The sequence below is a fragment of the Heterodontus francisci genome, chromosome 1 (genome assembly GCF_036365525.1).
Source record: "Heterodontus francisci isolate sHetFra1 chromosome 1, sHetFra1.hap1, whole genome shotgun sequence".
NCBI classification, from domain to species: domain Eukaryota; kingdom Metazoa; phylum Chordata; class Chondrichthyes; order Heterodontiformes; family Heterodontidae; genus Heterodontus; species Heterodontus francisci.
The window spans coordinates 52,812,442-52,826,933 of NC_090371.1; the positions used below are offsets into that span (position 1 = coordinate 52,812,442).

The window sequence follows — 14,492 nt, forward strand, 5'->3', positions numbered from 1 at the left end:
ATATTTATTGCATCCTGACTCTTACAACAAGAAGATAAAAGAGACTTTCATTCCATTGGCCTGGATTGGATTGAAATCCAATCCCTAAGATATTGTCTTTGCTTCCCAGTCTATGCTTTTTATCCTGGGCTCCAGCCCGACTAGCATTCTAGGTATATTCTAATCTTCTGTTTGAAAAACCTTGCCAAGGCCAGTGAACTGAGACTTACTCCTTCACTAGATAAATGTGTAAGGGCAAAAACTGGCATCCAATTAATCTTATCATAGAGAGGATCATACAAACTGCTAATCCCACTGTTGGTTTGGAGACACCTGCCGATACTCTTGTTTGTATGTGGTTCACTTTTACCCTGTTCAAATCTAATTCATGTTGCTCTACATCATTACCACTGTTGCAGACACTGCTGGACCTGTGTGAAGGCACAGCAGTTGCTGTTCAGCAATTTTCATCACAGTTGAATTAGTCATATTGGAAATAACTGAACATCATAAACATCTTGTGGATTACTTCCCGGTGCAGTATTGAAGGAATGTTGCATTATCAGGGATGTTGTCCTTCAGCTGAGATGCTAAAGTGAGATGCCTTCTTGTGATACAAGTGGATATAAAAGATCCAACTGCACTGAACAGGGAGTTTATCTATACCTAAACTTTAGCACCCTGGAAGGAATAGAGCAGCCAGAGAGCTGAGATGGAAGGAAATCTGTCCAGCCCTCCACTGTACAAGGCCCAGGAGATTTTAACCTGCTTGACCCTATCAGTCTGCTGCCCAAACCTGTCTGGGAAGCACTAGCTGGCCAGGTGCGAGCAGGATTCTGAGCAGCAGGGAGGCCACTGCTGGCAACTCAAAGAAACTGTTCTTCGTAAGGGTCGGAGAAATTGGATTCAAGTAAGTTTTTCTGCCATGTACAGAATTTAAGCACACGTGTTCATATTTACAAATTAAGGACAACAATTGAAAATAGGAATTGCAGGAGGAACAGTTTTACCAAAGGGGTGTTAAGTATGTGTAACAGATTACTGGCACAATGGTAGGAAACAAAACCTTTAGTGTGTTTCAAGAAGGAGCTAGACGGGTTCCTGTCAACAAATGGGATTCAGGATTCTTAGAAATGCACCCATGGAATACTGTGGATAGGTGGGTTTGATGGACTGAAGGTCTTCTCCTTCCTGAAGCTGTAACTGTGGACCCAATATTGACAAGGTCAGGTTTTCTAAGTGGGCAGGGGGAGGGATTTTGATTGGGAAAGAGGGAAGCACTGTGGATGAGGCCACAGGAGCAGGAGCTTGTTAGTGGGAGGATGGGATGCTGATTCCAGATCCTGGCGGGAAGGTGGGGATTGGGGGGGTTCTTTGGATGGGGGGGTCCGATGGCAGCGTGGTATGCAATGGAAGAGAAGCAGGTAAGCTTGGTGGGCTGAGAGGAAGCACTCCTGCTCATCCTGCCCCACAAGCGGTGCTGTAAGGGTATGTAACTTTCCCCTGAATCTGTCCTCACATCCCTTGAGCTGCTGGGTTTCTTGAGGCCTGGGAAAACCTGCCAGCCAGGGTTAAACCTACAAGACAGGCTAAATTTGTGACTCATGACCTCATTATAATATTTAAATGGACCTCTCGCCACCTGGGAGCCAGTTGGCTCCCACCCCTGTCCCACCTCTATTAAACCAGGGAGCGGGTGAGTTAGGGTCGGGTTTGAGATTTTAAAAATATTTTACATCTCATCGAGCCCCAACCCATCCATTTTTGGGGACTACAATTATCCACGGTGTTATTATGTAAGTGAAGATAAATGAAGAAAATTTACTGTCTGCATTAGCCTCTTTGGAGATGGTCAAATGATAATGAGAAAATCCGATTCAATTATATATGAGATGGACCTATTTTTAGTTGCTGAGCATTACTAATGGTGCCTGTTTGCAATATTAATTTACATGTAAAATTAGCATTCGCTGAATATAATACTGCATCATGACTTTTATGGATTTAATTTCCTCTGGTGGTCTATTGGTTAATGTGGTCCCAAAAATTGTCTTTGTGCTATTTTAATACAGTTTTTAACTAGTTTGAGTTGCAAGAAGAAATTCATTCTATTAAAGAGACAGGTATTTTATCTGTCAGAAATGTGATTTTTTTTTTCTCGGGCTTTGTTTTGGTGTTCATCAGAATGTAGGAGGTTAGTGCTGGGAATAGCATAGTTCTTCCATATTGAACATCTGGCATCAAGCCCTCATGGGTCAGGATGCCGAGTAAATCTTGTTCTAATTTGCCCGAATGAGGTAACTTAACCGGTAAGATTTGGTTCGGGAGTCACAGTTTACCCAAAAAGGGGGTTGAAGACATAGGTGGTTTTAAAGTAGTTTTTTTTATAAGACGCAGCAGTTTAAATATGATGATGCATCAGTTAAATAGACAGAATGAACATACGACCCCTCACGGGTTGAATGATTTACTGATCCCAGATCATATTTTTCTTTTAATTTATTCATTCAGGGATGTGGGCGTCGCTGGTTAGGCCAGCATTTATTGCCCATCCCTAACTGCCCTTGAGAAGGTGGTGGTGAGCTGCCTTCTTGAACTGCTGCAGTCCATGTGAGGTAGGTACACCCACAGTGCTGTTAGGAAGGGAGTTCCAGGATTTTGACCCAGCGACAGTGAAGGAACGGCGATATAGTTCCAAGTCAGGATGGTGTGTGACTTGGAGGGGAACTTGCAGGTGGTGGTGTTCCCATGCATTTGCTGCCCTTGCCCTTCTAGTTAGTAGAGGTCACGGGTTTGGAAAGTGCTGTCTAAGGAGCCTTGGTGCATTGCTGCAGTGCATCTTGTAGATGGCACACACTGCTGCCACTGTGCGTCGGTGGTGGAGGGAGTGAATGTTTGTAGATGGGGTGCCAATCAAGCGGGCCGCTTTGTCCTGGATGGTGTCGAACTTCTTGAGTGTTGTTGGAGCTGCACCCATCCAGGCAGGTGGAGAGTATTCCATCACACTCAGAAGGGAAGGGGGAAGAGGAGCAGAGCATTAGTCATTGGGGACTCCATAGTTAGGGGAACAGATAGGAGGTTCTGTGGGAATGAGAGAGACTCACGGTTGGTGTGTTGCCTCCCAGGTGCCAGGGTTCGTGATGTCTCGGATCGTGTTTTTGGGATCCTTAGGGGGGAGGGGGAGCAGCCCCAAGTCGTGGTCCACATAGGCACCAACGACATAGGTAGGAAGAGAGATGGGGATTTAAGACAGAAATTCAGGGAGCTAGGGTGGAAGCTTAGAGCGAGAACAAACAGAGTTGTTATCTCTGGGTTGTTGCCCGTGCCACGTGATAGCGAAGCGAGGAATAGGGAGAGAGAGGAGTTGAACACGTGGCTGCAGGGATGGTGCAGGAGGGAGGGTTTTGGTTTCCTGGATAATTGGGGCTCTTTCTGGGGTAGGTGGGACCTCTACAAACAGGATGGTCTTCACCTGAACCAGAGGGGTACCAATATCCTGGGGGGGAGATTTGCTAGTGCTCTTCGGGGGGGTTTAAACTAATTCAGCAGGGGAATGGGAACCTAAATTGTAGTTCCAGTGTACAGGATGTTGAGAGTAGTGAGGTCAGGGATAAGGTTACAAGGACACAAGAGGGCACTGGCAAGCAAGAACCTGGTTTAAAGTGTGTCTACTTCAATGCCAGGAGCATCCGGAATAAGGTGGGTGAGCTTGCAGCATGGGTTGGTACCTGGGATCTCGATGTTGTGGCCAGTTCGGAGACATGGGTAGAGCAGGGGCAGGAATGGATGTTGCAGGTTCCGGGATTTAGATGTTTCAGGAAGAACAGAGAAGATGGTAAAAGAGGGGGGGGGTGTGGCATTGTTAATCAAGGAGAGTATTACAGTGACAGAAAGGACATTTGAGGACTCGTCTACTGAGGTAGTATGGGCCGAGGTTAGAAACAGGAGAGGTGAGGTCACCCTGTTGGGAGTCTTTTATAGACCTCCGAATAGTTCCAGAGATGTAGAGGAAAGGATAGCGAAGATGATTCTCGACAGGGGAGAGAGTAACAGGGTAGTTGTTATGGGGGACTTTAACTTTCCAAATATTGACTGGAAATACTATAGTTCGAGTACTTTAGATGGGTCAGTTTTGGTCCAGTGTGTGCAGGAAGGTTTTCTGACACAGTATGTAGACAGGCCAACCAGGGGCGATGCCACATTGGATTTGGTACTGGGTAATGAACCCGGCCAGGTGTTAGATTTAGATGTAGGTGAGCACTTTGGTGATAGTGATCACAATTCGGTTAGGTTTACCTTAGCGATGGGCAGGGACAGGTATATACCGCAGGGCAAGAATTATAGCTGGGAGAAAGGAAATTATGATGCGATTAGGCAAGATTTAGGATGCGTAGGATGGGGAAGGAAACTGCAGGGGATGGGAACAATCGAGATGTGGAGCTTATTCAAGGAGCAGCTAATGCGTGTCCTTGATAAGTATGTACCTGTCAGGCAAGGAGGAAGTTGCCGAGCGAGGGAGCCGTGGTTTACTAAAGAAGTTGAAGCGCTTGTCAAGAGGAAGAAGAAGGCTTATGTTAGGATGAGATGTGAAGGCTCAGTTAGGGCGCTTGAGAGTTACAAGCTAGCCAGGAAGGATCTAAAGGGAGAGCTAAGAAGAGCAAGGAGAGGACACGAGAAGTCATTGGCGGATAGGATCAGGGAAAACCCTAAGGCTTTCTATAGGTATATCAGGAATAAAAGAATGACTAGAGTTAGATTAGGGCCAATCAAGGATAGTAGTGGGAAGTTGGGTGTGGAATCAGAGGAGATAGGGGAAGCGTTAAATGAATATTTTTCGTCAGTATTTACAGTAGAGAAAGAAAATGTTGTCGAGGAGAATACTGAGATTCAGACTACTAGGCTAGATGGGATTGAGGTTCACAAGGAGGAGGTGTTATCAATTTTGGAAAGTGTGAAAATAGATAAGTCCCCTGGGCCAGATGGGATTTATCCTAGGATTCTCTGGGAAGCCAGGGAGGAGATTGCAGAGCCTTTGTCCTTGATCTTTATGTCGTCATTGTCGACAGGAATAGTGCCGGAAGACTGGAGGATAGCAAATGTTGTCCCCTTGTTCAAGAAGGGGAGTAGAGACAGCCCTGCTAATTATAGACCTGTGAGCCTTACTTCGGTTGTGGGTAAAATGTTGGAAAAGGTTATAAGAGACAGGATTTATAATCATCTAGAAAAGAATAAGTTCATTAGCGATAGTCAGCAGGGTTTTGTGAAGGGTAGGTCGTGCCTCACAAACCTTATTGAGTTTTTCGAGAAGGTGACCAAACAGGTGGATGAGGGTAAAGCTGTGGATGTGGTGTATGTGGATTTCAGTAAGGCGTTTGATAAGGTTCCCCACGGTAGGCTATTGCAGAAAATACGGAAGTATGGGGTTGAAGGTGATTTAGAGCTTTGGATCAGAAATTGGCTAGCTGAAAGAAGACAGAGGGTGGTGGTTGATGGCAAATGTTCATCCTGGAGTTTAGTTACCAGTGGTGTACTGCAAGGATCTGTTTTGGGGTCACTGCTGTTTGTCATTTTTATAAATGACCTGGAAGAGGGTGTAGAAGGGTGGGTTAGTAAATTTGCGGATGACACTAAGGTCGGTGGAGGTGTGGATAGTGCCGAAGGATGTTGTAGGGTACAGAGGGACATAGATAGGTTGCAGAGCTGGGCTGAGAGATGGCAAATGGAGTTTAATGCGGAAAGGTGTGAGGTGATTCACTTTGGAAGGAGTAACAGGAATGCAGAGTACTGGGCTAATGGGAAGATTCTTGGTAGTGTAGATGAACAGAGAGATCTTGGTGTCCAGGTACATAAATCCCTGAAGGTTGCTACCCAGGTTAATAGGGCTGTTAAGAAGGCATATGGTGTGTTAGCTTTTATTAGTAGGGGGATCGAGTTTCGGAGCCACGAGGTCATGCTGCAGCTGTACAAAACTCTGGTGAGACCGCACCTGGAATATTGCGTGCAGTTCTGGTCACCGAATTATAGGAAGGATGTGGAAGCTTTGGAAAGGGTGCAGAGGAGATTTACTAGGATGTTGCCTGGTATGAAGGGAAGGTCTTACGAGGAAAGGCTGAGGGACTTGAGGTTGTTTTCGTTGGAGAGAAGGAGGAGGAGGTGACTTAATAGAGACATATAAGATAATCAGAGGGTTAGATAGGGTGGATAGTGAGAGTCTTTTTCCTCGGATGGTGATGGCAAACACGAGGGGACATAGCTTTAAGTTGAGGGGTGATAGATATAGGACAGATGTTAGAGGTAGTTTCTTTACTCAGAGAGTAGTAGGGGCGTGGAACGCCCTGCCTGCAGCAGTAGTAGACTCACCAACTTTAAGGGCATTTAACTGGTCATTGGATAGACATATGGATGAAAATGGAATAGTGTAGGTCAGATGGTTTCACAGGTCGGCGCAACATTGAGCGCCGAAGGGCCTGTACTGTGCTGTAATGTTCTAATAAAACTCCTGACTTGTGCCTTGTAGATGGTGGACAGGCTTTGGGGAGTCAGGAGTTGAGTTACTCGCCTCAGGATTCCTAGCCTCTGACCTGCTCTTGTAGCCACGGTATTTATATGGCTATTCCAGTTCAGTTTCTGGTCAATGGTGGCCCCTAGGATGTTGATAGTGGGGGATTCAGCGATGGTAATGCCGTTGAATGTCAAGGGGAGATGGTTAGATTCTCTCTTGTTGGAGATGGTCATTGCCTGGCACTTGTGTGGCGAGAATGTTACTTGCCACATCAGTCCAAGTCTGGATATTGTCCAGGTCTTGCTGCATTTCTACACTGACTGCTTCAGTATCTGAGGAGTTGCGAATGGTGCTGAACATTGTGCAATCATCAGCGAACATCCCCACTTCTGACCTTATGATTGACGGAAGGTCATTGATGAAGCAGCTGAAGATGGTTGGGTCCAGGACACTACCCTGAGGAACTCCTGCAGTGATGTCCTGGAGCTCAGATGATTGACCTCCAACAACCACAACCATCTTCATTTGCACCAGGTATGACTCCAGCCAGCAGAGGGTTTTCCCCCTGATTCCCATTGACCTCAGTTTTGCTAGGGCTCTTTGATGCCATACTTGGTCAAATGCTGCCTTGATGTCAAGGGCAGTTACTCTCACCTCATGATGGGGCAGAACGGTGGTGGCAGTCTCCCCGATGGAAGAGGCAGGCGAGATGTTGGTGGTCTCTTTTTTCGTCAGGATCCTTAGCCTTCTTGCGCGAAGGAACATGTTAGACAGAAGCAGCATAGACTCCACTTCGGGAAGCTCTCCTGCTGTCTGAAGAAGACTGACTATTTCACTCCCAAGCACCTGTTTATATGCTTTATTTCTGGGGGCTGGTGAATGTCCCTTGTCAATCACTTGTTCAATTCCAATTGCCCAATCACCAAGGGACAGGTACTCAAAGTCAATCCCTCCCATCTCCAGCACTCTGCCCCTGAAGTCATTTTTTGCCTTATCGCTTGCTCAATACTGTTTGTAGACTACTGCCAGACACTTGTCTAGAGAGTGTACGAGGCTCCATCTTATCAGCTTTAGGAATATCTTGTTTCCGAGCCTGTGCTAAAGTCGTTTCCTTGACAGAGATAACATGCCTACGCTGTTCTGTGTCTGTCAGCACAGCAAACTGCTACAGAATCTTTCTTAATAAGAGAGGGAGAGTGAGCTATTTCTTTAATGTTCAATTAATTTCCTTAAAATGTTATAAGGTTATTAGACAGCCATATATTACAAACTCTAAGTCTTAGAAGAACAGCATTGGTTGCATCAATGCAAAATTTCCATTCCTACATCAGCTTTCTCTGAATATGATTCCCAAATTATTATCAAATAATGGTGAACTATGATTTGTTTTGTGCACTTTCGCCCAAATAGCAGCTAGGTTGGGATGTTTTAAACTCATTCAGTATAAGATCTTTGCACCCATAAAGGAGCCGCCTTCTTTTGGGGGAGGAGGAAGACCATGATGGAGTCCAAGTAGTTATATAATGACTTGGATGGACAATATATGATGGCCAAATGGCCTTTTCTTACCCTGGAATTTCTTATATTCTTTTATACCAACAGTTTGGTTCAGATTTGAGTTTGAGCTGTATGTGAAAGGATAATGCACTTAGCCACTATGGTACTCAGTCCTGATGTGTATTAAGCTTTGATACTGTTAGTTGGGCAATAATTAAGAAAGGCATTTTGTGTGGACCTCTCCCATGTTGTAACACCATAAAGCTCTGCTCCACTCAAAGCAATAAAGTAAATGCTACCTACAGCCAATAACCCTCATGTCATCAATGTGATGTCAAAGGTTTTGACCTTTATCTATCAACTTTTAAGAATATCTAACAAATATCATTTTATTTATTTCTAGGTCCACTGAGATTCATCTCACAGACAAAGTCAGTGTCTGCTTATGCAGGTGACATTGCCCTACTGAAATGTGAAGTTACCGGTGAGCCTATGCCTTCCATTCATTGGCAGAAAAACCGCAATGATCTGAAGCTAAGTGCTGAAGACACGCGTGTGGCTGTTCTCCCCTCTGGAGCCTTGGTGATCAGTAAGCTTCAGGCAGAGGATGGCGGGTCCTACCGTTGCCTGGCGGAAAATCCTGGAAGCTCACGAACTGGAAATGATGCTGACCTTCAAGTTTTGTCTGGTAAGAAGATGTTAAGTGTTGAAGATGCTCTTAAAGGTTATCAAAGGTTATTAAAGAACAGAAGCTATTTCCACTGTGTCCATTGGAGGTGTTCATTACCCCCATAAAGGGTTATTTGCATGCTGGAAAAGCAGACTTTCTCGTTTTACACAGCGACAATTAAATTACTCTTCACCAGAAATCAGCGAATGCCTATTTTTCTTCATAATTAAATGATTCAGTTGTGCAATTGCTGAGAGTATGAGAAGTGTTTGTTTGAAGCACTCACAGACCAGGCATACTACAGTCAGTTGCACAGTAAAGCTCCTTCTAATCAGCTACCATAATATGCCTTTGCACTAACCTCAGTACAGCCTCCCTATACTGCACTAATCTAACATTTCAATTTCCCACAGGAGTCATCCTCTTGACCTTTCGAAGAGATTTTCAATATAGTGTCAAGTTCGCCTAAAGTCATTTCACTTAAGTCTATTACTAACTAGCGGATGCAGGAAAGTTTCAGCCTAGCAGTGAGAACTGAAATTAAATGCAGAGATGAAAGAACAATGTGCTAAAACTAATGGGAACATTTGTACAAAATGGCCACCAGTAGGTATTTCAACCATGACGTGTATAAACACTTTCGTTTCTATTTAAATTCATGCCTATGATTCCCCACAGGATGAGTTTCAGGTTGTGACCACCCGTTGAATATAATTTTTCATTCTACCTCATGAGACTAACCGTAACTCACTTGTGGAAATCCAAATCATATTTCATGGTTGTTTGTACTGCATTCCATGCATATTTGCACTGAGCAAGAATTTCAATGCCAATAACAGGATACCAATGGGGAAAGAGTAACCTGTTTCTTAGTAATCAACACTGTTCCTGCCAGCGAGTGGTGAATTCTGCTCCTCAGTGATATGAAGTACCAACTGAGGAGGGTAAAGAATATTGCTGTAAATGCTTGGCTGCCTTAAGCAATTTATCTCCACAATGAATACCTGCTGTTTTAAACCTAAAAGAATTCTCAGTCCTGGTTTTCATGATCTTTATTCATACGATGTAGATATTAGTTTGATGGATATATAATGTACCTGAAGTCAGGCAATTCAAGAAGCACACTGGCACTGTGATTTTACCACAATGCTCTATTTGGAATGCCAGCTGAGACTGGCCCCAATATTTATGGGAAAGGGGGGAGAAAACGGGGGAGCGTATTTCCAGGGCAGAAACCCAGAAATACTGGGAAGGCAGAGGTCCTTTTAAATTTAACGGTAGGACATCAGTAGCATATTTTTATTTCATTTCCTTCCCAGCAGTTTTCCAGATTGACAGGGTGTTGGAGACGGTCCCTGGCAATTGGGCATGGTGGGGTGAGGGTTTGCAAATATTGTGGAACATATGGAGGATGCTCGACCGCCAATCGGGAGGGAGGCAAAGATCGTTGGCCATTAGGCTTTGGGTCGTGGGGTTGGAGCAAAGGGTGGCTTATTGTGGCAGAAAACTTCCTTGAGGGGCTGCAGGGAGCAGTCCAGCTCCTGCTGGCTCACAAGCAGTGCTCTCAAAAGCATTTGACTACTCTATCCAAATGCTCCTGCCTGCATTTAGCTTCTGGGTTTCCTGAGCGATGCGAGACCCAGCCGGCTAGTGTTAAGTTTAATACCATTCCTCAACTGCATGGTGGGAGCTCAATTTCAATATTATAATGACCTGTCCGGCCTCTAAGACAGGTCATGCAATCTGCCACCATAAAAATGATAGCAGGTGCATATGCAACAGGTTAGGGTCATGTTATGCCCTTATACATTTTTGACCCAACCCTCCGTCTCCCTCCTGTTTTAGGGGATTAAAATTCCCCACCTTAAATCAGTTTGTTACGATTAATGGTCTAAATTTTCTTCACTCTCCTCTCCTGGAGGTAGTGACTCATGTAAGGTTTGGTCTTCTTGGCACCTTGTCCAAATGGTCATTCTGTATGTGAGTAGAATGTGGGACATTAAGTGAAAACAGGCTTTTTGAATATGGAACTTTCACAGTCACACAGACCAGGAAGATGCCATAAGGCAACGATCACATGGCAATCCCAGAAATGTAAGATTATAAGGAGATACTCACAGAGCTGAACTAATTTTTATTGAGAGAAAAAGAAATCAATGGCAGGTGTGGGCACTGATAGTTATTAGGGAGGCTGCAGGAGGGAGGTGTAGCAGCTGGGAAACCAGGAAGTACTGGTTTCCCAGAGGTGCTGCCCAATTTAACAGCAGGACCCAATTAAAATTTTTGCATTCTGTTTCCCAGCTGGCAGCCAGATTGAGAGACTGGTTGGCTATTGGGTGACAAGGCTTGTAACACCAGGCCAGAGCCATGGGGTGGAGAGGAGGGAGAGAGACTGTAGGTCAGAGGTGACATCCGGATGGCACAGAAAGATTGTGGTGGGGATTGGCGGTATGTCTACATCACAGGCTGGATATAGTGGGGGCGGGTGGAGTAGATAGATTGGAAAGAGGGAGCATGGAGAGATTGCAGGGGTCCAATCGTGGGGAGGAGGATCACTTAGAATGGGTAACAAGTTTGCTTGGAGGGCTGGGGGGGAAGTACTCCTTCTTCTTCTGCACCACAAGCAGTGCTGCAAAGGCACTTAGCTGATGGATCTGGCCCTTCTTGCCTCTCTTCAGCTATCAGGCATCCTGAGCTTGAGAAACCTGGCATTAGGCATTACGTTTAAAACATAGCTAAAATGTGAGGCACTTAGCCATTTTCAAATATTGACTTTAGGGACCCACCGCTGGAATGTAGATTAGTGACTTTCTGCTCACCTCGCCTCCATCAAAAACAAAGTGGGTGCGTTGGAGATGGTTTAGGGTTGGGTTTCTAATTTTTGAATTTTTAACCCCTCCCCTTTGCTTCTCTCTCAGTTAACATTCCCCCCATGATTTTTCAAATGTTGAGAGGCATAGGTGATGCCCATGTAAGATAAGTATTTAACTTAGATATTGAGCATTGTTTTAAAATGCCCAAGTTGAAAAATAATAAGCCGAAAGTGGGGCCAGAAGTTAGAAGGCCTATTTTCCCAGGGTAGTGCATGTGTGGACCAGATGGCTAGTAAAAGCAATGGCACTTGGAATGAAGAACTCCTTTAGATAAGAGCTGAACATGTAATTGAGCATCTAATTGAGAGGTGCAGGGATACAATAATATTGCCATGTGTATTGGAGGAGGAGAGGAGGAGTACTGCAGTTGTTCAGCTTTATTTGAGAAGGGAGAGAAGGATAAAGTAGTCAGCCTAATCTCAGTTGAGATCCAACCCTTAAGACCTAATATTACATGGCAGTAGTGAGGGAGCAGATGGATTGGGGGAGTAGTCATGGTGGCCAAGAAAGCCTGAAGTGCAGGTACCACAAAGGTCCTGCCAAATTTAATGATAGGACCTCATTTGAATTTTTTTTTCCATTTCCCAGTCAGCAGCCAGCTAGATTGAGAGGCTGGCTAATTGCCTGGGGTGGTGGGAAGAGGGAAATGCTTACGCTGGAAGGCGGCATCCAGGGAGGGGAAGGAGGGAGATAGGGAGGGAGACATTGTGATGGGAGTGGGGGTTGGAGAATTTGCAGATTGGTGGGGGGATCTTGAGTTGAGGGGAGATTATGGGTTGCTGGCGTTGATGGTGCTTGAAAGATTGCAAGTTGGTTGGAGGACAGGGGAGATCATGGGGGACTGTTGAGAAATCGGGTTGGAGAAATTGTTGCGGGGGATGGGGGTTGTTGAAGTGATCCTGGGGTGGGAGGGAGATCATGGGGGTGTGGTGAGTTTGAGGAAATCACTGATATGGAGGCCGATTGTGGAGAAGGCCATGGGTTTGCTTGCAGAGCCAGGACGAAGCACTCCTGCTTTTCCTGGCAGACAGGCAGTACTGGAAAGGCACTTACCTGCTGGATCCGAAGGTTTTCACCTTCATCCAGCTGCCATGTTTCCTGAGTTCCAGGAAACTCGGCTCGCAGCTGTTAAATAGAAAAGTCTGTTAAAATTTGAGGCACACAGACTCATTAACATATTTAAATACCTCTCGAGTGCAGGTTAGTCACCTGCTTCCATGGTATTGGGCATTTTAAAGGCGGGTCTAGTTCAGCTTTCAGATGTTTGAAATTTTAACCTATCCATCGTGAACAGTTAAAACTCCACCACCTCCTCCCACCCACTCCCACAACTGCAGAATTCATAACTTATCATCAAATTAGTGAGTTTTTAGAGATGCATGGGATAAACCAGGATAGCCGGCTAGGATTCGTTAAAGGCAAGTCGTGTTTGAAAAATTCAATAGAGTATTTTAAAGTAGTAACTGACTTTATGGATTATGTGAATGCAATAGTTATCGTGTATAATGATTTTCAGAAGTTGTTCAATGAAGTGTCCCACAGGAGGCTTGTCCTAAAAATTCAGGTGTGTGATATAAGACAATATCTAGGAGCACGTTGATGGGTAGGAAACAAATTATTTGGGTAAATGGATATTGCTTGGATTGAAGAAGGACTGAAAGTAGCACCATAATGTACATCTTTGGTCCCGATGTATGTTTGGACTTGTGCTTACTGTTAAACTTTGTTGAGGACACAAAAACAGTTTGGCACAAGTGATGGGAACTGTAAAAGACTTTAGGAAGACATTAAATTAGCAGAACAACAAAGAAAAGGCAGTGCACTTGAATGTGGAGAAATATGAGGTGACGTATTTTGGAAGAATAACAAGGAATGGGCAAATACATTCCATGCAATGATACCGAAGAATATGGAAGAATAGACAGATTTAGGGATTCAAATATATAATTCCTTGAAAGTTTGAGTGCAGGTAGATAAAGTCATAAACAGTCCAGTAGCATTTTGAGTGTTATAAACATGTACATGGAGTATAATAGCAAAGATGTAATGATAAATGTGGCCATGGTTACAGTTATTGTGCAGTTTTGTGTGTTCTTTTATGCCTAAGATACCAAAGCCATACTGAGATTCAACAGATTAATGCCTGAGATGAGGAACCATATTTATGCAGTGAGATTTGAGATATTGAAGTAATTCCACTGGAGCAGAGGAGGTGAAGAGATTGTCAGTTAATGATTGTGGAAAGAGGATACAAAGAAGTTCTTTCTGCAGAGTGTTGTTGGAGCACAGAATGCTATGCCACACAGAATGGTTGAAGAAGAGACTGACATCTTTAAGCAAAAACTAGATAATAATTTGAGGAGATTTAATAGAGGTTTTAAAAATGTTGACAGTGTAAATAGGTAAAGACGATTTCTTCATGATGAGGGGTTATCAATGTAAGATTGACATGAAGAGAGTGAGGAGAGGTTAAGAGAAATTTATTTACAAAGAGAGTTGTTAGAACATGGAATGCTTGCTAGAGGGAATAGTTTTTTTTAATTTATTCATTTCATGGGATGTGAGCGTCGCTGGCCAGGCCAGCATTTATTGCCCATCCCTAATTGCCCTTGAGAAGGTGGTGGTGAGCCGCCTTCTTGAACTGCTGCAGTCCATTTGGGGTAGGTACACCCACAATGCTATTCGGAAGGGAGTTCCAGGATTTTGACCCAGCGACAGTGAAGGAACGGCGATATAGTTCCAAGTCAGGATGGTGTGTGGCTTGGAGGGGCACTTGCCGGTGGTGGTGTTCCCATGTATCTGCTGCCCTTGGCCTTCTAGGTAGTAGAGGTTGCGGGTTTGGAAGGTGCTGACTGAGTAGCCTTGGTGCATTGCTGCATCTTGTAGATGGTACATACTGCTGCCACTGTGCGTCAGTGGTGGAGGGAGTGAATGTTTGTGGATGGGGTGCCAATCAAGTGGGTTGCTTTTT

The 14,492-nt window shown here is 44.6% G+C and overlaps 1 protein-coding gene across 1 annotated transcript in view; it reads left to right on the forward strand.

Annotated features, from left to right (window-relative positions):
• The window catches only part of dcc (DCC netrin 1 receptor), a 1,023,267-nt gene that overhangs the window by 318,877 nt on the left and 689,898 nt on the right, over positions 1–14,492 (forward strand). Inside the window, exon 5 of the mRNA XM_068054526.1 lies at positions 8,382–8,666. Within this exon, the coding sequence (XP_067910627.1) occupies positions 8,382–8,666 (285 nt within the window). The remainder of the gene's footprint in view (positions 1–8,381; positions 8,667–14,492) is intronic.